Raw genomic sequence first — 22,670 nt, 5'->3', positions numbered from 1 at the left:
TTCCTATTTTTTATAGTATCAAACCTGAAAGAAGGGCATCAGTTCAAACAACCTTTTCCTGCTCTACACCTGTTTATACCAGCCCTCTGAAGATTTTAAAATTCATATAACATATTTTTTCTTTAGTGATAGCTAATACTAAAACCAGATATTAACAAAGTTGTCAGTATTGTGACGGTTGTTCCCAAATCTGCATTTAAGTGTGTGCTTTTTACTATCATCTACTCTGCTGTGACCATAAGTAATTCATGTCAGCTTTCCATGCATCTCAGAAGAGAAAGAACAGTGAAAGTACTTGTCTGTATGTTTATTTATTTTCATCCAGATGTCAGTGCACAGCTATTAGAAAACACATCCATCCCATAAACTTGAAGGGGGCAGCTGAGGACACAAGTTTTCTTCCTATTTGCAGACTCTCTTTCAAAGAAAATAGTGTATCACAAAGCTCCCAACAAGATAGTGTTTCTTCAAACACCCTTATACTGTGCATGTATTCAGAAATTATTTTTGACACTTTGAAAATAGTGCATGGGACTTCTCTTCAGATTTTTTTGCATGAACCTATAGATAATGACTGTAATTTTATACCTACAGTGTGTCCTCAAGACATGCAGGGGTATGAAATGGAAGGCAGAGTTATGAGTTAAGACCCCAGAATAAATAAATGTACCATACATGTAGAAATTTATGGTGCTGCTGAACTGTGAGAATTTTGTTTTTCTTCTGAGATATATATTGTGGATTTTATGTAGAAGTACAGTACTCTGTCTATATTCAAGGTAGTATTAATGATCATGCTCTTCAATTATTAATCTTAGCCCTAATTGAAATTGCTAATGTAGTTAATCTATATATCTGTGATTCCATTTTGTGGAGTGTTTTTTGAGTTTTTAGTCTCCTAATACCTGGTTGATGGCTCAGTTGTTTTGGTTAAACTAAAAGACTGCATTAGTTTACTCTTATCACTTGAGGGGAATAGTGTGGATCTTGAAGGTAGGTAAAATTTTAGAGAGCAAATAATTTATCTGTGCAACCTTGAAGCTGAGCAGCCCAGTGTTCCCTAAGGCTCTGTGCTGTGGTTATTTTATGAATTTGCAGCTAAAGCAATTCCTTCTGAACTGATCAAGGGCTGTTAAAATTATACAGGTTTCTAAGGGCTTTGGCTGCATTTAGCTATGCAACTCTGATTTGTCCTGCATTTTCCCTCCCTGTTCTCTGAGGGTAGACTGCTGGTTATTTGGTACTTGTAATCTCCTATTTTTACAGAAATTTGTCTTTTTCTCTGCCTTCAATAAAGAAATAATCTCCATCTTCAGTAAGTAGCTATACAGAGTGACTCGAAGAAATGCCATTGTTTGATGATTTATGACATTTGGTCTTGCTCAGTACAAGAGTATTTTGAGGGTGAAAGTAACCAGGGCAGTTTGTCTGCTATAAAATGGCTATTTAGACAGATTTGGATGTCAATTTTCTTGGATGTTAACTCTACTGATCCTAGGGCATATGAGAATTCTGGCTGGTGAATCTCAAGCCTTACAGCTCTGGGGAGAAGTCCTGTTAACAGCCCTTTCTCCAGTGCTGTGTTGGGTTAAAGGTGTCATAGCTTAGAGTTCTGTCTATTGAATGATGTAGGAGAATTATTTAGTTACTTTTCAAGAACAATTGATGGTCTAGGAATGCAAATTGAGAAATACATTCAGCCTTTCAATATTGTAGTAGCCCTGCCAGTGTCCCTCTCAATCTGCTGGAGCTCAGTGTAAGGCAAAAATAGTGCTATATCTAAGTTTTTGTAAATGAACTACTTTTTTAAATCCTTCTTCACCTGTAAAATCAGTCATTCTTACAGTGGCTTTGTGTGTTTTTCAGGTATAGGACTGCTGTAGGGTTTTTGTGGTAATGGTAATTATATGCATTTTCATACAAGTTGCTGTGTTGTAGCTATTTTCATTCTTATTTCTTGCCAGTCTTGAGGGCTCTGTAAGTTGAAGTGCAGTGTTTTAACTGTTAAATTTGGTTTCTTCCCCTTCCTGAGAGTTCCTGCCTGATTTACCTAAGAGGCCAATAATGGGAAAATGGTGAATACTTTTCATATGCTAAGATAAGCCAAGACTTTCCAGAGATAAAATAACCTGTAATTTAAAACTTTGCAGTAAATGTGTATTTTAATCCTGAGTGAACAAAGCAAAGAGAAAGACCTAGGCTGTGATGATGAATTATTGAGAATTGGGGTGTAGGTTTTGGGCTGATTGAGTGATCTGCTCAGGGGAGACTGGGAGAGGAAATAGTGAGATAATGGAGACAAAAAGCAGTGGGGAAAAAAGAGAGATGTATTGTTACTGGTTGAGAATAATCAGCCAAAGCAGTTTCAGAAGAAGTGATGAGAGATAATTGATGAACCACAAACCAGAAAGAGACAGCTTTAAGAAATAGTTCATCATGGTAGTGTGTCTGCACTGCTTGTCACTGCTCTTACAAGCTAAGCAATTTTTCTCATGAGTTTAGTTTTTTATACATAGCTCATGCATTTCATCATTGCTTTTTACAGCAGTCCTAAAGCCAACAAGAAATAGTGTTCAGACCTCCAGAGTTCTAGAAAGGTCTGGTTGCATCCAGTAGTTTTAAGGAGAAGCAGCAGTGGTGATCATTTGTGGTTCTGAAATATTGATTACATATGTGGGCTGTTCTGCAACATGATTTGTGTATCTGTACTACAACCAGAATTGTGACATTCCCTTGGAAGCTGCACAGAATGCTGCATTCTGTTGCCTTCATTGGAGCTGTTAAATTAAATACAATGGGAGTAAATTTTGGAATTTCCAGAAGGACAACATCTAGTGAAATATTGCATTTTGACTTACTGGCAACTTTTCTTAGAGTTTTTTGTTTATGATTAAAGGGACATTGACAATGGTGAATTATTTATTTTGTGACTTTTGGTTTGTTTGGGTTTTTTATATAGGTTGCTCAAGGAAGGAAATCACTGAACACTGGGAATGGCTGGAACAGAATTTGTTGCAAACTCTTTCAATCTTTGAAAATGAGAATGACATAAATACATTTGTCAGAGGAAAAATACAGGTAGTGTATTAATTACTGCAAATGTTGTTAATGATAAATATGACTGTGGAAGGAAAACTGATGTGAATTTGAAACAAATTGGAGCTGGTAGTCCCCAGGCTGCTCTGCCTTTTTGAAGGAATACCAGATGCTAAGTAGCAACATGTGTATAAAAATCAGGGAAACTGGAATAGTGCATGTAGCTTACAGCAGTGTGATTTTTTTTTTTTAAATCCCATATAAATATATAGGCAGGGCTTAAGGCATTGTAAGTTCTAAAATTAATTGCACTGTTGACTGTCTTAAACTTTGACAGTTGTCTGTGTAACTGTTTTTCCATTGCAAGGCTTAATTTAAATTTCTTTTTAATGTACTCATACTGTCTCCTCCCCCTCTTCTGCACAGTTAAATCCTGTAGTACTGGCATTTGCACTTCATATAGGTGTTAAGGGTTGCTGGTTCATTGATTTGTTTTTTTCGTGGGAAGTGGGAGTGTTGGTTTTCTCAAAATTTCTTTTTCTCTTTATAGGACACATAATAGCTATGCTAGCAAAAAGTACTTTTTTGTGCTAAGAATTATCTAAAAATAAATAAAAATAAATGTTCAAAGATTGTAAGCAAAATTACTCTCTTTACTGGTGTGTGTTCAGAGTATTGGCTTTGTCTCATTCCTCTTTTAATGTTTCATGTAGTAAATCAGCTCTCTTACAAATCCCACACTTGCTTGTGTTTTCCCAGTGAATCAGGTGCAAGTGCTGTAGATGGTCATGGAAATACCTTATATGTGAAGACATCTGTGTTTTGAAATATAATCCTTGAAGAAATGTTACTTCTTAGAGTTGGATGAATACTAAATGTGAATGATGGTTCTCTGTCTTATTCTCTGCTCTTCATGTAAATATGGAGCAAGTTGAAGGCAAAAAGCCACAAAAAAGAGAAAAATTTTATAACTTTGATATTAAAGACAATGGAGATGATTGTAAAGAAGATTGGGGAAATAAGCAAATAAAACAGAGCTTCAGTATAGAACAGAAGAAACAATAATCTTTAAAAATATCAAAAAACATCTTTTTACTGTTGCCTCTTCAAATTTCATTAAGGTCATCTGAAAGTGGGGTTTTTTTTGCCCATCCTATTAGTTAATCTGAATAAAGATTTCTTTTTTTTTCTTCTTCCCCCACCCCCCCTTTTGCTCTTCTTCTATGCTCAAGGTCCAATAAGAGGGATCATAGAAGTAATTTAAAATTTTTCCTAAAGAACAACAGTTCATTTTCTCCCTTTTATTTTTTTCCTTCCCTTAAGAAAAATGTTGTGTGAAATCCTATGTATGTCTCCCCAGGAAGGAAGAAGAAAATACTACATACAGATCATGGGGACTTCACAGGGCTGTTAAGAGTATTTGAGTTAGGCTGGTTAATTTGAAACAAGGTACTGGCAAGTTTGGTTGCTTTTGACATAGGCATGGTAGGGGGTAAGGTCAAACCTTTATTCATCAGAATAAAGCAAATAACTACGTAAGCCAAAGAGTGAGCAGAACAGTTGGAGCTCAGTGAAAGACTTCCTTGACATTGCAATAACTATTGTGGCCTGTGGCCTGGACAACATTGGGAATTAGGATATCTGGTAGCCCATGGCCACTAACAGGATGTGTCCTTTTTTCATTCCCTACCAGGGCATCATTGCTGAGTACAACAAAATCAATGGCATCAAGGAGGATGACGACACAGAAAAATTCAAGGAAGCCATAGTGAAATTTCACAAGCTGTTTGGGATGCCAGAAGAAGAGAAATTAGTGAACTACTACTCCTGCAGTTACTGGAAGGGGAAGGTTCCCCGTCAGGGCTGGGTGTATCTCAGCATTAATCACCTTTGCTTTTACTCTTTCCTCATGGGCAGGGAAGGTAAGTTTCCAGTGAAATGATAATTTGTGCATCTAAAAATGCTTAGGAAATCTTCTGTAGCTTGTTACTTTTCATGTTCTGATCACTGAGGGTACAAAGACACTGCTGAGCAAAAGAGAAGCAGGGAGCAATTCCCTGATTTGTCACAGTGCTTAGCTGTGTGCTTGTTCCCTTGTTTGTTTGGTCTTTCTCAAAGTAGCTCTCTGTAAAACAGTACTTGCCATTGTCTGGGGACATGGTTCACCTCGGGAGCTATGCCCAAAATGGAACAGGGACGAGATCACTCCAGTCTTTCTCTTCTGCTCTTACACAATCCTCAAATACTGCTCTGGCAGGCTTTGCAACCTTAAATGACACATCTACATTTGTACAACACCAGAACATCAGAAAGGTTTCAGAGGAGACCCAGAGTATAGAACTGCATAGTGTGGGTGCAAACAGTCTGTTCTACAGGGAGTTAATTCAAAGCACGTTGGAAGTGAAAAATTCTGCAGTATTTGGTTTTGAGCAGTGGATCAGTCCTGGGATTTTTAGCTCCTGCTTTAAGGACCCCACCTATATTGGTGTTGGGGGAAAAGCTAAGGTTGTGTTATGGCTGTAATATTTGAAACTTTTTACTGTGTAAAAATAACACAAGCTTGTCTGATGTGCTTAGGCTGTGTTACTTTGCTTCCATAGGAAAAGAGGACATCAGAGTCTGTGCAAGTGCAGTGACAATGATGAGTCATGCTAGCTCACCTAGCTTTGTAATGCTTGGGTGGTGTTCTGTAAATAAAGTAAATGATATTTAAACTCTTTTATCTGCTTTTTGTCAGGTAATAGTGGTTTGATTATACAAACCTGGTCTATTTATGCTGTGCTCCCAACTTTTCAAGATGCAAGAAAAAGTCAGCTGAATGCATTTTATAGGAAGAGGAAGCTAAAAGCTCCTGAATATGCTCATTTTTGTACTGAATCTTTTTTTTTTTTTTGTTTGCTCCTGTGCAGCAAAGTTAGTTATCCGTTGGGTTGATATCACTCAGCTGGAGAAGAATGCTACATTGCTCTTCCCTGATATGATCAAAGTGAGCACAAGGTCAAGTGAACATTTCTTCTCAGTATTCCTTAATATCAGTGAGACATTTAAACTAATGGAACAGCTTGCCAATATAGCTATGCGACAGCTGTTGGACAATGAAGGATTTGAACAAGACAGGTCATTACCCAAACTGAAAAAGAAATCCCCCAAAAAAGTATCTGCTCTAAAACGGTAGGTAGCACTGCCTCTTACTAATTTGTTCCTCCTCAGTCCTTTTACTTGCAGGATTTTGCCCAAAAATTTTCTAATGTTGTGCCCATTTGCTGTTACTCCAAAAGGGATGATTGATTCCAGCAGTGGTTCAATGTGAATAATTATTTAAATGTTATTTAATATCTTGTTAAAATAGGAAATGGAAAACACTTGAATATGAACATGTTGCAAAAAGAAACTTTCTAGAGCCAAATGCTCATTTGATCAGAAGTTCTTTAATGTATCTCCTGACACTGACTGCATTTTGGTATCTGTTGGCCATTTTATGTCAGTAGGGGAAGATAATGAAGCGATTAATATTCACACTTGGTCTTATAACTGGAATTGAAAAATTACTTTAGATTATTAATTCTATCCAGAATGTAGTTTAGGTAACAGCAATGAGAAAAATTGACATAAAATTTTAAAGGATGAAAAGTTATCTAGAAAATATTTCTTCTGTTATATCAAACTTCAGCTTGTCAGTTTCTTTTTCATTTTTTCTTTATATTTTGTTCATGTTAGTGTACCATACAGAATTATGGCCAGTGCTTGTTTATAAATCTCATTACTTAGTGACATCTGACATGCATTATATCACTTCTGTTTGTCCTTCCTGTTTAGTGTTTTGCACTGAATGCATTATCAAGACTAAGTCTGGAAATTTTTAATAAACTCTTAACCTTAAGGGTTCCATAATGTTAATACATAAGCCTCAAAGAAAGATTTTTTATTACTATTAGCAAAAAATGGATTCACTGTGTATGTTCTCAGAATATGAAAAGCTCACTCAGTCTTTCCTCTGAGAAATGAGGATGAATGTCTGAGTCATTCATGGCAGACTTTTTTTTTTTCATGTAGTTTTAGAACCTTCTAAAAGTGAAGACTATATCTCCACTCTATGCAAATTAGTTCCCACTTTTTACTGTACTCTCCTTGCTTAGCTGAGTTACATGTTGCAGGTAACTTGCAATGATTTGCATAAAATACATCTTAAAATATATTATATATTCCCTAAACCAAGGAAATCTTTCTGTGGGCTTTTTTAGGGATCTTGATGCCAGAGCTAAGAGCGAGAGATACCGCGCATTGTTCCGGCTTCCCAAGGATGAGAAATTGGATGGACACACAGACTGTACTCTTTGGACTCCATTCAACAAAATGCATATTTTGGGTCAGATGTTTGTTTCTACAAACTACATTTGCTTTACTAGCAAAGAAGAGAACTTGTGCAGCCTTATTATCCCTCTTCGAGAGGTAAATATTTGTATTTTTAAATTTATAGGGCAAGTAATAAAGCAATATCTTATTAGATATTTCAGCCTAGATTTGAATTTTTCTATTTTGGTGGGGGATTTTCACTCTTATTTATTTTTTGTTTTTGTTGATTGTTTTTGGAGAAAAGCCTCTTTTCATCCTTTTAATCTCTTGTGAGCATGCCATTCTGATGTGCTCTAAGTAATATTTAATGAGTGTGTATCTTAGTTCACAGTTTCTGCTACTAAAGTTCACAGAGAGTTTTTCCCATCAGTTTTCATGACCCTTGGGAGTTCTTCCTCTCTCATAATTTGCATTCTGATTTACAGCCCAATTTTACAATTTTTGTGACTCACAGGGAGAAGTGGAGGTTGAAACTTCCTAGATTGGTGACTGGAAATTCTGTTAAAGAATCTGTCAGATAAGATTTGGTTTTGTCAGATGTAAAAAGATTCATAATCCTAAAGTTTTGAATTGCCTCTTCACACAGACTTGCAATTGTTTATTCTTGTACATGGAAGATGTTTTTAAGTGTTTTTGAAGTTGGTGTGTTTCCCTTTTTAAAGCTGGTTACTTAAGGCAGATCACCAGTAAGAAGAGTTTGTTTGATGCAATAAAAAAATAATTATGTTTGGGAGTTTTTTTATGGTTGACTTGATTTGTGGCTTAATGGAAAGTTGTGTTAAGTAAGTTCTGGAAGTAGTAGCAAAGCTGATGTAACCAAGGAGAGTTTGGCTTGACTGAAGAACCACAGAATATTTCAAGGCACTGCTTTCCCCCACACATCATTACAACGACTTTGTTTATTTGGAATGAGGCATTCAATTATGGTTGCACTGTTTGTCTGAAAATCAAAGGGAATGGCAATCCTGCAGGTAGTGGTGGAGGAGTCAAAGTCTTCATTTAACAGGATCTCTTTTCCTGGATGCAGATTCAGCAACTGCTTTTGATAGCCACAGTCACAGCAGCACAGGATTCAGAGCAGCTCTAAAGCTTTGAGACTGAAGTAGCTGATGGAATAAGTGCTTCTGTGTGAACAGCTTCAAGTCTCAGCACCAGCAAGGAGGATAGTAAACCAGGGGGTAGTGCCAGTTCTCAGAGCAATTGATCAGTACCATTAGTAACTAAAGGAAAGCTTTCTATTTAATTAAAGCTTTGGGTTAAACCCTAAATTAATTCCATTTTGTAATATCCTGGAGGTGTTTTGTCAGATGAGACAATAGCAAAGCATTGATTCACAAATTATGGTGGGAAAGATGTTTTTCAGTGACTGACTGCAGTGCTCACTGAACCTTCAGCAGGTGCCCTCTCCAAGACAAAGCACTTCAGATACAGGAAATAAGTGGATATTAGCTCTTATTACAGCAGAGCTATAATTAAGCTTGCTTTAATAATGTCTGATCTGTTCCTTTAGAACTTGTCTGTCTTGTGCTGATTGTGCTCGAGGAGTTTTTAAGTGGAACAGGAAACAGGGAACACTTTTTAGCTAACTTCAACACGCTATTAGTGAAGTCCATTAAGTTAACAAATAACTGGTAGATTTGTAGTTAACAGAAAAATAAAAGGAAGTGGGGAGAACAGAGAAGTGGTTTAGCAGCTGAGTGGTGCACTGCAGTCTTTAAGTCTTCAAAGGGAATGCATGAAAAATGGTTACCCTATCCATTTAGCTAGAGAACTATTCATATTATAGTACTTATGTTTTACCATTGATTTCTGTTTTTAAAAGGTTTAAAGGAGCAAAAGTAAAAGTCCTAGCAAAATTAAATGTGCAACTTCCTATTCTGAAGGCAGTAAGTCAGTTTTCAGTATCTAAGAAATCGAAAGTTGTGAAAGCAGTGGTTAAAAGTATTTACTATTGTGATTTGTCTTTTGTTCAATGTAAGAACTACACAAACCTGATGGATTGATGTGTTTTTAAGGCTAATGTTTAGGACACACAGCTGTTACACAATTCATCAACAGTGCATGTATGACTTGTCCTAAAGATTTCTTTGTGTTAATGTGCTTTACCAAAACCTCAGGGAACTCATTCCCTGTGCTCAGTAGACTGTGGTATGGGTGCTGTTTACAGGTTGGAGTTCAGTTAGATTAGTGACCATTTCCCTAACAACTGAAGGCCAAACAGAACAGATATTTTCCTTTGTAGGGGACGACATGGGGTTAATTTACCTTTGTTGCAAGTTCCTGTGTTCTTTGAAAATACAGTTAAAATAACACTGTGCAACAGTTTTCAAAGGATGCAATTGTAATACAGTTGTTGAGGAGCAAAATTTATTCTCATGTATTGTCAGTAAAAGGTAGACCAAGGTTTCTGTGGATTCAACCTGTGCTGACCATGTTAGGAAGCAGGAGAGGGATTTGGAAGTCCTACAGAAAAGATGATAGATTTGTATCCCACAGATGAAATTTTGTTTTACTGATTCTTTTAAAATACAGCCTGAGGAAAACCAACTAAGTAGTGCAGGGGAATTTTGATGGAAAATGCACTGAAACCAGTTGTTTGAGGGATTACAACCTTCATCTTTCAGGCTTTTAAGCCCTTGCATGCAAACCAGGTTTTCTGGCAAAGGGGTGTCCATAGGGATTTGATATGAGGGTGGAAGGAGCATGGGTTTATTGTATTAAGATGGTTTCTTAGACCGAGGAGCTTGATTAAGTGAAGAACTTGAGCTGTAGCAACTGTTTCTTCCTAGGTGACAATAGTGGAAAAGGCAGACAGCTCCAGTGTGCTGCCTAGCCCACTGTCCATCAGCACGAAAAACAGAATGACATTCCTCTTTGCCAACTTGAAAGACAGAGACTTCCTTGTACAGAGGATCTCAGACTTTCTGCAACAAACCACTTCAAAAATATACTTGGATAAAAATATTTCTGGAAGCTATATCAGCTCAGATGATGAGGTATGTGAAAGAACATGAATAATTTACTAGGATGGGATTTTAACTGGTGTGGGGAGAGGGAAACACCTTTAAATTTTTGCAAAGCTATTGAGAAACTGGAAGCTATTTCATTATTCTCTACTGGCTTAATTTTTGCTGCCCTATGTGTTTGTTAACGTGTATAAATTTTTGAGTTAAGTGAAGTAAAAATTCCAGACAGTAGCTCGTCTTTATGCCTGTATTGCTTGTGACTGATTTCTACAGGTGTTTACAAGGTCCAGTAGTTTAATTTCTGCCAGCCCTCACAAAAGCCTGAGCTCTGAGTCGGAGGGAGAGCGACAATTCAACCTCAATGATAATGGCATTCCGACAGCAACTCAAGCTCTAATGACAATGTATCGGCGCAGGTCACCCGAGGAGTTCAACCCCAAGCTGGTAAAATACACCTCTGTGTGCTCCACCTGACTGAAAAGCCTGTTAAATTATGTTTGCCTTAAACCCCATGTTACTGACCCAGAAGAATTTCATTCTGCCAGACAATTTAGAAGAGGCAGTATTTTTCACAGAAGTAAAAGCTTGAACATGTTGTTTTACCAATACAAATAACTTCAGTACATAAAAGCAAAGTTGGATGTAATTTAAGGAGTGGTTGTATTCCTGCTCTTAAGTATAACTGCTTCTCTTAGCAGCATACTCTACTGGCATAGAAACTAGGAAATGGGAGGAGGCAGCCCATTAAGAAGGTGACTGGACTGTAGCCAAGTTATTCCTTGCTCACTTGGAAGGTTAGGATATTGCAGGCTTTTTAGCACTCAAGGTTTTAGTGGGTCAGAGTGTTAGAAGCAGAAGCTGCATCTTTATGGCTGCCTTTCTTTACTTTTAGGCCAAGGAGTTCCTGAAGGAACAGGCCTGGAAGATTCACTTTGCTGAATATGGCCAAGGGGTGTGTATGTATCGTACAGAGAAAACAAGAGACCTTGTGCTAAAGGGCATTCCAGAGAGCATGAGAGGGGAACTTTGGCTGCTCTTTTCAGGTAGGTTTTCCTTTGAGCATGTCTGTGGGATATAAGCAAAAGCATCAGGGAGGAAAAGATTTCAAAAATTATTAAAGGTGCATATAATAAGTGTTGGAAAATATTTGGAGTAAGTAAGGCTGTGCTTGTTAGCTGGTGCCAGACAAGTTTAGACAAGATCTCTGTTCTGACCAGTAAATACCCTTTCTCAAACAGGCTCACATAATTAAGGAAGGATATATAAAAAGCAGAACACACACTCTGTAACCAGAAGCCAGTAGTTTAGGGGCCTTCTAGATGTTCAGCAGCCACCAGCAATCCTAATTCCCACTTATTTAATAATTTCTGGATCCAGTTTTGCTTTTGGCCTTCACAGCAATTGTTGCAAGGAATTCCAAAGTTTAGGCATGTTGCATGGAACCACTGTCTTTTTTTTGTTGATAATAAAAAAAGCTACACTAACATTTTATTAGGTGAATCAATTATGTGAAAATTTGTGAGAAGATGTTTGTCTGGGATTCTGTGCCATAAAGCATTCTGTAGATCTGTGTCCAGAGCACATATGCTTATGTTATGAGCCTTTATCTGATGACCTAATGGTGCTTCCAAGTTTTTCTGTTTCTTCCCTAGTAATACATAGTCATGTACCTTTTCTCTTTGCTGCTGGGCACTAAAGCAATGTTTTCAGAAGATACACACAGGAATGCACAGCTCTGTTTTGTGTTCTATTAACAGCTAGTTTGGCCTAATTTTCACTGTGTATCTGTAATTCATGTTTTCTATGTAGTTTACTTTGGGCTACTGACACTTGATTTTTGTTTCTGAACAAGTTGTAAAGTCAGTAGTGAAATCTCGTAGCAGCTCTGTGAGCAGGTAGTGGTATCCCTAAGGCTGAGTGCCCTGCCCAAGATGACAGAGTCATTTTCAGAAGTAGGAATAGAACTCATGAGTTTCTGTCTCTTGCTTTTGGCTAACATATCATACTCTCTGCAGCTAGACATTACTCTACTCTGTCCTCAGGGCAAGTAGCTTTCTCAGAGACAAGTTTTGAGTTATTTAGAATAACCAAACCCACAGCCAGCTGCAGAGGGAGCTCATGATACCATGTGACTGCACAGTTGGTTTGTTCTTCATGCCTCCTGTTTTGTTCTGGCTGAGAGAGATTTTAACCTCATTATAAAAATGCCTGTAGAGAAGACAGGAAGGGGTGATAATCACCAAACCACATACTTTTTATTTTTTTAATCACCTTTAAAGAAATAGTATTTTCATATTTGCTTTTGAAGTTCTCGGTGACATTTGGAATGGAAGGGGAGCAGATCATCATGTTGAAATACTGTACCTGCTAAACCTTCAGTTTTCTCCTGGTTTTAATACTGTTCTCCTACTCCTAGGAGCCATTAATGAAATGGCCACTCATCCTGGCTATTATGAGGACCTAGTGGAGAAATCAATGGGAAAATACAATCTTGCTACCGAAGAGATAGAGAGGGATCTGCACCGCTCCCTTCCAGAACACCCTGCATTCCAGAATGAGATGGGTATTGCTGCTTTAAGGAGAGTCTTGACAGCTTATGCTTTCAGAAATCCAAACATAGGATATTGTCAGGTAACTGAAATACCCTGCACTCCTTCAGTTTCTGGAATTCCAGTTCTTCCCTTGCACTCCTATTTCTTCAGTCACATGCCTGAGGGTTTGGCTGTGTGAAGCACACTGAGGTGTGGATGGTGCTGTGAGTGCTGCAGAGAGGCAAGTGTGCTGAGGCCAGAGGGATGTCACACCAGGACCTGCTCTAATAGCAGTATTAGCAGCACACGTTGAGAGATGTTTTCTGTAAGCATATTTTCTGCTCATCAATCTAGAAACTGGACAGATGGTAACAGAGCTTTCTACAAAAAAATGACAATAGACCCTGAAGAAAGGTTATTTTCTTATTAACAAAGAATCTCCTCAGCCTTAAATTTTTATCTACTTTTATCTATTTTTATCTATCCATCTTGTAATTAATTACTATTCAATGTAATAGTCATAACCCTCCAGAACCTCCTTTCCTCTTTCAATGATGCCATGCCATCATTCAAAACAATGGAAAGAAACAAAATGAAAAAAACAAGCCAAAGCTCCCCATATACTTGACAAAAAGTGAAACATCCTAGGATGAGTCCCAACCATATATCTGTGGAGTTCATGCTGACCCCAGTGCATGGTTTTGAGGTTCTGATGCCCATAGTTCAAGTCACTTCAGTTTCTAGTCCTAAATAATTATTTCTTACTATATAAGTTTGGTTTATCACCTGGCCCTTTTTTTGCCTTCCTACATACTTTTGCAAAGAGGAAACTTAAATTCATTAGTATTAAGAAGCATGATTAATGTCTGACTGTTAAGGCTTCTAGATGCAGCATAAGTAAGTACAAGCAGTTGTAACAGATACCATCATAAATTATTTAATAATACATGTGGTACTCAGTAATCGCCACAATTTTTGTAAAGATTATTTAACAGAGGAGCAGTAGAAAGACATTTCAGTTCTGGTCCCTAAAGTTGTCACAGTAATTAATAACCTTGAGATTTGGTTCAGCTGCAGTGAGAATTCAGGCACATCACTAGTGCTGTGGGAGGTGTTTTGGCTGCACCAGACCCAGATCCCCCAAGAGCACCTATGGCAGAATATGGGCAGCAGGGGTGCTTGCAGACCTGAGTCAGCCCTTGATTAGAAAGAAAAATCTTGATTTCTTAAAAAAAATCTGCAGCACAAGACCACCCACCCCCAAAAGCCCCAGTGAAACAACAGCAACAAAACTAAAGAAAAACCTTACAATATTGTGTGATTTGAGGCATTCTTAAGCCTTTCTTTGAACTCTGGGAAACACTGCAAGGAGAGATGTAGCTGATTTCCTAACCACTTATCTGCCCAGGTACAGTGCTAGGTACTGAATAATTTTATTTCCTTTTCTTTTAGGCTATGAATATTGTCACTTCAGTGCTCCTCCTTTATGCAAAAGAGGAGGAAGCTTTCTGGCTGCTGGTGGCTCTGTGTGAGCGCATGCTGCCTGACTACTACAACACAAGAGTTGTTGGTATGCTATGGGGACATTTTTGAAATGATATTACAAAAAATAAGCAAATTAACTGGTGTTATTTGTACTGAAACAAATATATGGGTATATCTGTGCATGCTAGTGACAAGACAGCTTGCTCAGGAGAGTAAAGGCACTTTCCTAAAGAGGTGATCTTATGGTTAATAGTTTATCACTTATTTAGGATCAGATGGCATTCTAAAGTGGGCTCAAGAAATGTAGAGTTTTAAGAAGAGATGGGAAGCTAAAATTTGAGTTTTAGATGATCCCATTAGCTGATTTTGGTAGGGTGGAAACAGGAGGTTTAATAGTTTGCAGTAGAAGTCGTTATGCCTGTACCTCTGATGTGAAGAGACGCAAATATCAGAAAGCTGTTGTCAGTTGAGCTTCCTTGTGTATGTGGAAGAGAGTGACTTCAATTTATCATGGAATCTGTTTTTTACTATATCTCTCAAATACTTGAGATACTCAGCCTTAGAAACTATTCCTCCTGGCCTGGTTAAAGCACTAATATTATGGCTTGGGAATGTATAATATGGGGTTCTCTTGAAGTAAATCTAAACCTTCACAGTCACCCTGGCCTCATTCAAGAGATGATGCTGAGTAATAGTATTAGTAGTGATACTAATACTAGTAGTATTAGTAATGGTAATATTAAGCTACTATTTAACTTCTGCCAGTGCTAGACCAGGTAAGTCCTTTTTTATTTATTATGGACTATATAATTAAAAGAGAACTTATTATGGTTCAATTTGTATGTATAGCTCAGTAGTGAAATGGGATCTGTAGCTCATTTGAAAGTGAGAAAATGTGCCTAAGCACCATGCAAAATATTCTTAGGTTTTTTTATTTGTGTACACATAATCTTTAGATTTTTTTTCCTCCCCTAAATGGCAATGTATCAGTTGCTCCTGAATTAACTCAACCTTACTTGTCTTCAACAGGAGCATTGGTGGATCAGGGTGTCTTTGAAGAGTTGGCTCGTGACTACATTCCACAGCTTTATGACTGCATGCAGGACTTGGGTGTAATCTCCACCATCTCCCTGTCCTGGTTCCTCACTCTTTTCCTCAGTGTAATGCCATTTGAAAGTGCTGTGGTAGTTGTGGATTGTTTCTTCTGTGAAGGAATAAAGGTGATCTTTCAGTTAGCACTCGCTGTCCTTGAAGCTAATGTAGACAAGCTGCTTAACTGTAAAGATGATGGAGAAGCCATGACAGTCTTGGGAAGGTATTTATTACAGAAATTTAAGTATCTTTGTGTTTGGTTGTTTTTTTGGTTTTTTTTCCTTGCTTTTCTGATTAATATTCTATGTTGAAATACTAAATTTAAACCAGTACCATCTTTTACATGCTTGTAGTCCCCTTTCATCCACATAAAGTACTCCTTATATTATTTTAAAATAATGCTAAATGACCAACAAGATATAAATTCTTCTTTCAAGACATTCAAATAAACTTCCCAAACCTGGTTATAGAAATTTAACTTGATTCATTATTTTAGTGGATTGCATGAGTTTTTTAAGTTCAGCCTGCTACCTCTTAAATGTTACTAAGAAATGTTACTAATGTTACTTAAATGTTACTAATACAAGCCTTCTCATTCCCTAATACAAGGTTTCTCATTCCTTCTTTTTTTCCCCCCACCAGATATTTGGACAGCGTAACTAATAAGGACAGCACTCTTCCTCCCATTCCTCATCTTCACTCCCTGCTCAGTGATGATGTAGAGCCTTATCCTGAGGTGGATATCTTCAGGCTAATCAGGTCTTCCTATGAGGTAGGATAAGATTTCTTAACAGGAACTTGCCAACGCACACAACTTCTGTTTCACAGAGGAATTTGATACTCTGTAGTTTGGCTTTGCTTGAAACAGAGAGAACATAAAAGAAATGCAAACTCATCTGAGCAGGCTGAGATGGAGCAAGGAGGAGGAGTTACACTTTCTTCTTCTTTTAACCAAAACTTTTAATTGGAGCTGTTTCATAGAGAAATCTGAGACTTCAAGAGAGAGTGATTTGCAAACAAAAGGCTGAACTTCTAACTTGAAAAGAGTTAATGCTCATTTTAGCTTTTTTGTGCTTTTCCAATCTGGAATAGTAGTGATATCTGTATGATTTCAGAAGACCTTTCTATTATCACTGAAACTTTTTTTCTTTTACCTTTCATTGTCTTGAAAGTGCTGATTGTGACCATGGGCCACTGTATTCTCTACTATCACCAAAGCTAAAAAAATAATTCAAGTGAAAGGAGCTGGTAATAATTAATATTATTAAAGGACAGGACAAAGCCTGAAAAACCAGCTAAAATCTGCAGACTGGTTTAATTGTCCTAAAATTAAAAAAAAAAAAAAACACCATCAGTTAAAATATCTCTGATGGTTACTGACATGCCCATATTTTATAAAACTTAAGGAAGAGCTGTAAAGATTTTATCTTTATACTATCCTGTGATATTTGTCATGGAAATGTGATGAGTCTGAGAACTTGATGGCACTGGCAAAGGCACAGTATTTGAATTGCTTTATGAAGACCTGCTTTCCATCATGCTCTGACACTGTCCAGCTCTTAGGTAATCATGTCAGATGCATACATGAGAAGTCTCCAGTGAAGGTTGAAGGGATGCAGAAGAATTTATTGGTAAATAAGTGATTAGCACCCATCTCTGTGATGATATTGAGCAGACTTTCTACTTTCAAAGAAGAAACCATCTTTAAATTAGAGAATATACATAACAAGTGCCAGTACTTCCTAAATTTACTGAAAATATGTTCCTTTGTAATTTTGTAATGTATAAGAAAAACATGTTAACAGCAGTTTCATTTGTGGTACATCATGTAATTAAATTAATTTCTCTAATACATTAAAGGGAAGCTAAATATTCTGAATATTAATACACAGACAATCATGTACAACTTTTTTCTCTTTCAAGAAATTTGGAAGTATCCGGGCAGATTTAATTGAACAAATGAGATTCAAACAAAGACTGAAGGTCATCCAAACCCTCGAAGATACTACAAAGCGCAACGTGGTCAGTACTGAAATTATCTTCTTTGCAAATAATGAGTTCAGTCAGTTTCTAAAGTTTAACTTGATTTCCAATCTGTAACTGTTAATGTTGTGTTTCAAAAGGTACGAACTATTGTGACAGAGACTTCTTTTACTATTGATGAACTGGAGGAACTATATGCGCTTTTCAAGGTAAAGTTAAGATAAGATCATGTGCCTTCAGCAACTTAAATGTTCATTTTTGATGTGGGACTCTGTCTTTTCTAAGCACCAGGTCAAGTCTGTCAGTTATTATTTGGTATCTTGATACCAACTTGAATTAGCTGCTGTAATATTGATATACAAAAAAACCCTGAACTCAAGTAGTTTATAAAACATTGGGAAAGGTTTAATTGACTAATTGATTTGTCCATGGAAAAAAGTATATATAGATTAAAAAAAAAAAGTAAAATTGGATAGAGACTCTTGATCAGTCATTAGAAACTAAACATACGTCTCTCTCTACCTGACCCAAGTTTTGGAATTTATCCCAATTATTCTATATTTCAGGCAGTTAATACTTTTGTATGGCAGCAGCTGATTTTTGCCTTTGTTAGTGCTTTAATGCATTACATGGGAATTTAATGCCATAAAGTGTCTTCATAAGTTAGATCCACAAATTTAAAGGCATTTGAAACTGAAGGTGTGACATTCACCTTCATGCATAATGTCTTAAAACAAATTATTTTCTTCCTGTGTTTTGTTATAATGAGATTTTTTTTTTTTTTAATATGACAAAGAATTTATTTTCTTTTAATTTCCCATCTAATGAGAAGTCAAAGTTGTCCAAATCCTGCAGTGGTTTCTTTCAGTCTTCCATTAAACCAGTGAGACCAAGTTAGACAGTCCTCCCTGGTTGATCGCTCTGCAGTGGATCTTTTTCTCTAAGTTTCTGAATTGTTTTGAATTAGATTCTGCCAAAATCAGCTCTACAAACTCCACTGACTTCAGTAAGACTGAAAGAATAGTACATTATTCAGTATTTTTGAGAATCCACAAAAGCATTAAAAATATTTTTCATATGATTAAAGATTAAATAAAGATTTCATGAAACTTCTGACTTGACTGCATGATGAGGGTGCCGAGGGTAATTGCTTTAAGAATGCATGTGGAAAGAGTTGTTTGGAATTTTTTTTATCATGCAGAGCAATGAATTGTTTGTAGAGGTGCTGACAATCCTGTGGTGTTTGCCTCCTGTTCAGGCAGAGCACCTGACGAGCTGCTACTGGGGAGGGAACAGCAACGCCACGGAGCGGCACGACCCCAGCCTGCCGTACCTGGAGCAGTACCGCATTGACTTCGAGCAGTTCAAGGGCATGTTCGCCCTGCTCTTCCCCTGGGCCTGCGGGACTCACTCCGACGTGCTGGCTGCCCGCCTCTTCAGGCTGCTGGACGAGAATGGAGATCTGCTCATCAACTTCCGCGAGTTCGTCTCCGGGCTGAGTAAGGAGCGTTCGCAGCCCCTTCGAGCTAACGCGACAAACCAGCTCGTTTTATCCTGCCTGTGACAGTGGTTCCTCAGGGGTCTAGGCTGGTCTTAGTACATTAGCCAGTGGTGTATCACACTGGCAAAAGGACAGCACATGAACAGATCCTTTAAGATCTGAGGATTTCACTGGCTGTTAACTCTCAGCATGAAAATTAACTGCAACACGGATGCTGTCCCCTAGGCATAGTTAGAATCTGTTACTTCTGAGATCAGCAACCAAGACTGCAGAAAGCAGTTTGGAAGTCCCCTGAAAAGGAGAAAATAAAGGTGCAGGTCAGAGAGGGAGGCTGAATGTTTTTAGTCTTGAAGAACAAGATTTCAGGACAGGAAAGTTGACCTTGTGAGCCCCAGGATTAACATGAGGAAGCAAAGATGAGGCAGGAGCTGGCCACTCCTTTTTTAAACATAGCAGGAGTTGTTTGCTGTAAGTGACCAACATCTCTTCATCTACCATGTGTCATTTCATGGCAACCTGGAATTTCCTCCAGCTCTACATTTTGATGCTTTTTGAGTGAAAAGGTTTCCCAGTCTGGCTTTCAGCAATTCTTTGTAACTATGTTTAAGCATTAAGGTTCCAAATGCAGCCTTGATTTAAAACCTCTGTACAGAAGTAGTAGCACCTGTTCTCTTGTAAGTGCCAAATAGCTGTGACAGTAAAACTGGCTGTACACCTCCCCTTCACACCACCCAAAAAATCCCAGTGCTTCCCACGATGCAGTGATTTGTATTTGAGGTCGTGTTTGCCAGGTAACACTCAATGGCCTTTTGAGGACCCAGGAATTAACTACTCTTCCAGATTACAGGATGCTGTTAGTAACAGTTAACCAGCTATTGACTGACACAGCATGTTTTGGAGCCAATAATGAGTAATAAGAGCAAGGGCCAGTCTTGAGTACTGTGAACAGAAATGAATGTAATATGCACAAATGTGGCTAAAAGCCAACATGACTGAACTAAAATCTTCAATGGGCAAAGCAATCAAAAATGCTCATTCTGAAAACTCATGTTTTTCAGAAACTAAGCCCAGAGTGGTGTGATTTGAAAACCTTCTTTTTTTCCTCCCTAAATAGTAAATCAACCCTGCTGCCCCCTTTTTTCATTGAGAAGCACGTGAGTGGTAGAAAGGACAATTCAGTCAACAAAGGAACAATGAACCTGTTTGAGCATATTTCACCATGACCCAGGACTTTTAATATTTTCATTTCTTTTTCATTGTCCCTACAACAAATAGCTCAAGAACTTCCTACTTCAGGTGCCTCTAGGGCCTCAGCTGAGCAAAGATGGAATAACCTGCCATATTCTTTATGTTTACTCTGTGTCCTGTCACAATAATATATCCAAGTATAGGAGTGGTTTGCTCAATGAGTTGTGCTGCTCAGAAGAGGTAGTCAGCCTTGGTTAGGAGCTCTTTGGGTTATTCACTCTTGATACAGCTCTCCTGTAGCACACTGGATTATTTATTGCAGTTGTTGACTGCACATCCAAGTAAGCTACAGAGATTTCTGCATGGATTCAAAGTGGCCTCCTGCCTCCCATCATGTTTTTGCAATACTCCCCTCTCAGAGCACATAGCTCTCCCACTTCTCCAGTGGCTGCTGCTGACTGCAGTAGTTGTCACAGCCTCCTGTCAAAGTCAGCACCTTGAAAGCTGTGTCTTGCAAGGAGAACCTGACTGGGTTTTTTTGGGGGGTTTTTCTGTTTTGTTTTGTTTTTGCAAGCAGGGTTTTTTCAACTGCAGAATGCAGGAGGATATTTAAAAACCACTTCTTCAGTCCTTTCAGGGACAGGATCAACTCCCTTGACCTGCTAGCAATGCTCTTCCTAATTTTGAGCAAAAAGGGAAAGGGATGCATTAGGAGGAAGGAAAAATGTGCATGAGGAAGCACACACAGATTTATCTCAAATAGTAGCTATGGAGTTTTTTCAGTTCTCTTCATGCCTGAGGACAGAGAGAGGAACAAGCCTACACATGTCACCCTGTGCCCTGAATCCTATTTTGCAGTTCCCTGTTGATGGAAGATGCAGAAGTGCAGCTTGTTCTGTCCCTTGGTTATTTCATGTTGCCTTTACCAGAAGAGAACACATTATCTGTGTGGTGTGATCCACCAGATAGGACCATAATGAGGTTTAGTGCTTAAAAAGGACCTTGTTGAAAGCAAGATGGCTAATGTAGATGTGCTCAGTTTTTTGGCCTAACATCTTTAATTATTAGAGTGTTAAGCTTTGCAGGAAACTGTGATTGTTAGTACTTGCCACACCACACTCTGTGGTTTGCATAGCAGAGGTAAGTTGACACAGTCACCTATAAGCTAAAATAAATCTCTGCACAATCTAATTATTGAAAGTTAATTCATATTACTTGGGGATGGCATGTCACAACAAGTGAGATTTATGAAAAAGTGTGATTGTTGGTTATTTTGTTACTTTAAAATTAATTACTGTCCATTTAATTAATTGGAAGGAAGGGCTTCAATAGACCTCTTGGCTTTCATACAGCTAATTCTTGTGTAGTCCAGAAACAAATAGGGGTTAATGTGGAAAAATCACTAGAAAGTATTGCCTGAACATCAGTTTAGCCCATGGCTAAACTATGATAAATGCTGTTTACTTGGATTTCTCTTGCGTTTTTTTTTTTTTTTGGAAAATAACTTGTTGCTCTAAGACATGTGATGTTATTATTGGATCCTCAGATCAGAAAGTTTCAAGTCCACACAAAGAAGGACTTGTTAAGTTCTAGCTGGAGGCCTTTCTGAGTGATAATGCCACAACCATAGATGGAGTGCTATGAAATAGGCATTTAATAAAGAACCCAAGATTGAAGTATGAAATTCAGGATAGATTTGTCTGATTCTCTTACTGTTTTTACTGTATGATCTTAGAAGTCAAGTGACTGCCTTATGATCTTGAGCTGTAAAGGGGTACAGTACTTCCCAGAGTGAATGTAAAGGTTTTTAAATCAAAATACTGTGGCAATAACAAATAAAATGGCACAGAGTGCTGACTAGTAATGTACTGCATGTAATGTTGTTTAGGTGCAGCATGCCATGGAGATCTAACAGAGAAGCTGAAGCTCCTGTATAAAATGCATGTTTTGCCTGGTAAGTAAATGATGTTAAAATAGCTCTTGTTTTGCTGAGAGCAGGAATTTGGAGCAGAGTTGTTTGTGACTGGTTTTCCCAATTAAAAATTAATCTGTGGGAATTATTGTAGCTGTTTATGCAGCAGTAAAATAAGGAAGCTTCTACTCTAACCAGACAGATTTGGGAAGTCTGAAAGCACCTCACAGCCCTCAATTTCTCCCTCCACAAACATATAAATGTCTCTTGCCTGTTAAGTTGGGGTTGGTGATACCCTCCAGGCATAAATCCAGTGTTCTTCAACATATGTTACCATAATTAACTCTATTTAAGAGTTTGAAAATTAAGCTATTTTGAAATGTTCCTGCATGTCCTGGCTCCTCATTTCTGTCCCCAGGATTTCTTCTTGGTTTCCCCTGTGGGCTGACACAACTGCTGGCAGAGGGAAGCTCCAGATCATTTCATGGATGTGTTTTCCAGGGAGCTATGCAAACCTGGACTCAGCTAAGTGAGAGAAGCAGTTGAGGGTGGAGAGGGGATGAAAACACCTCAGAACAGTTCTGAAGATGCTTTATTGGGACTGTGCCCTCTCTGGCTTGTCA

General features: G+C 38.0%; 1 protein-coding gene across 2 annotated transcripts in view; it reads left to right on the top strand.

The window, feature by feature from the left end:
* Positions 1-22,670, top strand: part of TBC1D9 (TBC1 domain family member 9) — a 42,229-nt gene that overhangs the window by 14,466 nt on the left and 5,093 nt on the right. For both annotated transcript variants that reach the window (XM_056489361.1, XM_056489362.1), the window contains exons 3-17: positions 2,960-3,078; positions 4,730-4,958; positions 5,946-6,207; positions 7,278-7,485; positions 10,179-10,385; positions 10,629-10,799; positions 11,248-11,398; positions 12,772-12,986; positions 14,339-14,456; positions 15,401-15,686; positions 16,106-16,235; positions 17,387-17,485; positions 17,587-17,655; positions 18,705-18,945; positions 22,024-22,089. In XM_056489361.1, coding sequence (XP_056345336.1) covers positions 2,960-3,078; positions 4,730-4,958; positions 5,946-6,207; positions 7,278-7,485; positions 10,179-10,385; positions 10,629-10,799; positions 11,248-11,398; positions 12,772-12,986; positions 14,339-14,456; positions 15,401-15,686; positions 16,106-16,235; positions 17,387-17,485; positions 17,587-17,655; positions 18,705-18,945; positions 22,024-22,089 — 2,571 coding nt within the window. The remainder of the gene's footprint in view (positions 1-2,959; positions 3,079-4,729; positions 4,959-5,945; positions 6,208-7,277; positions 7,486-10,178; positions 10,386-10,628; positions 10,800-11,247; positions 11,399-12,771; positions 12,987-14,338; positions 14,457-15,400; positions 15,687-16,105; positions 16,236-17,386; positions 17,486-17,586; positions 17,656-18,704; positions 18,946-22,023; positions 22,090-22,670) is intronic.

This window comes from Oenanthe melanoleuca, chromosome 4, assembly GCF_029582105.1.
Source record: "Oenanthe melanoleuca isolate GR-GAL-2019-014 chromosome 4, OMel1.0, whole genome shotgun sequence".
Taxonomy (NCBI): domain Eukaryota; kingdom Metazoa; phylum Chordata; class Aves; order Passeriformes; family Muscicapidae; genus Oenanthe; species Oenanthe melanoleuca.
The sequence above is the reverse complement of the archived record's forward strand: the minus strand, read 5'-3'. Positions and strand labels throughout refer to the sequence as shown.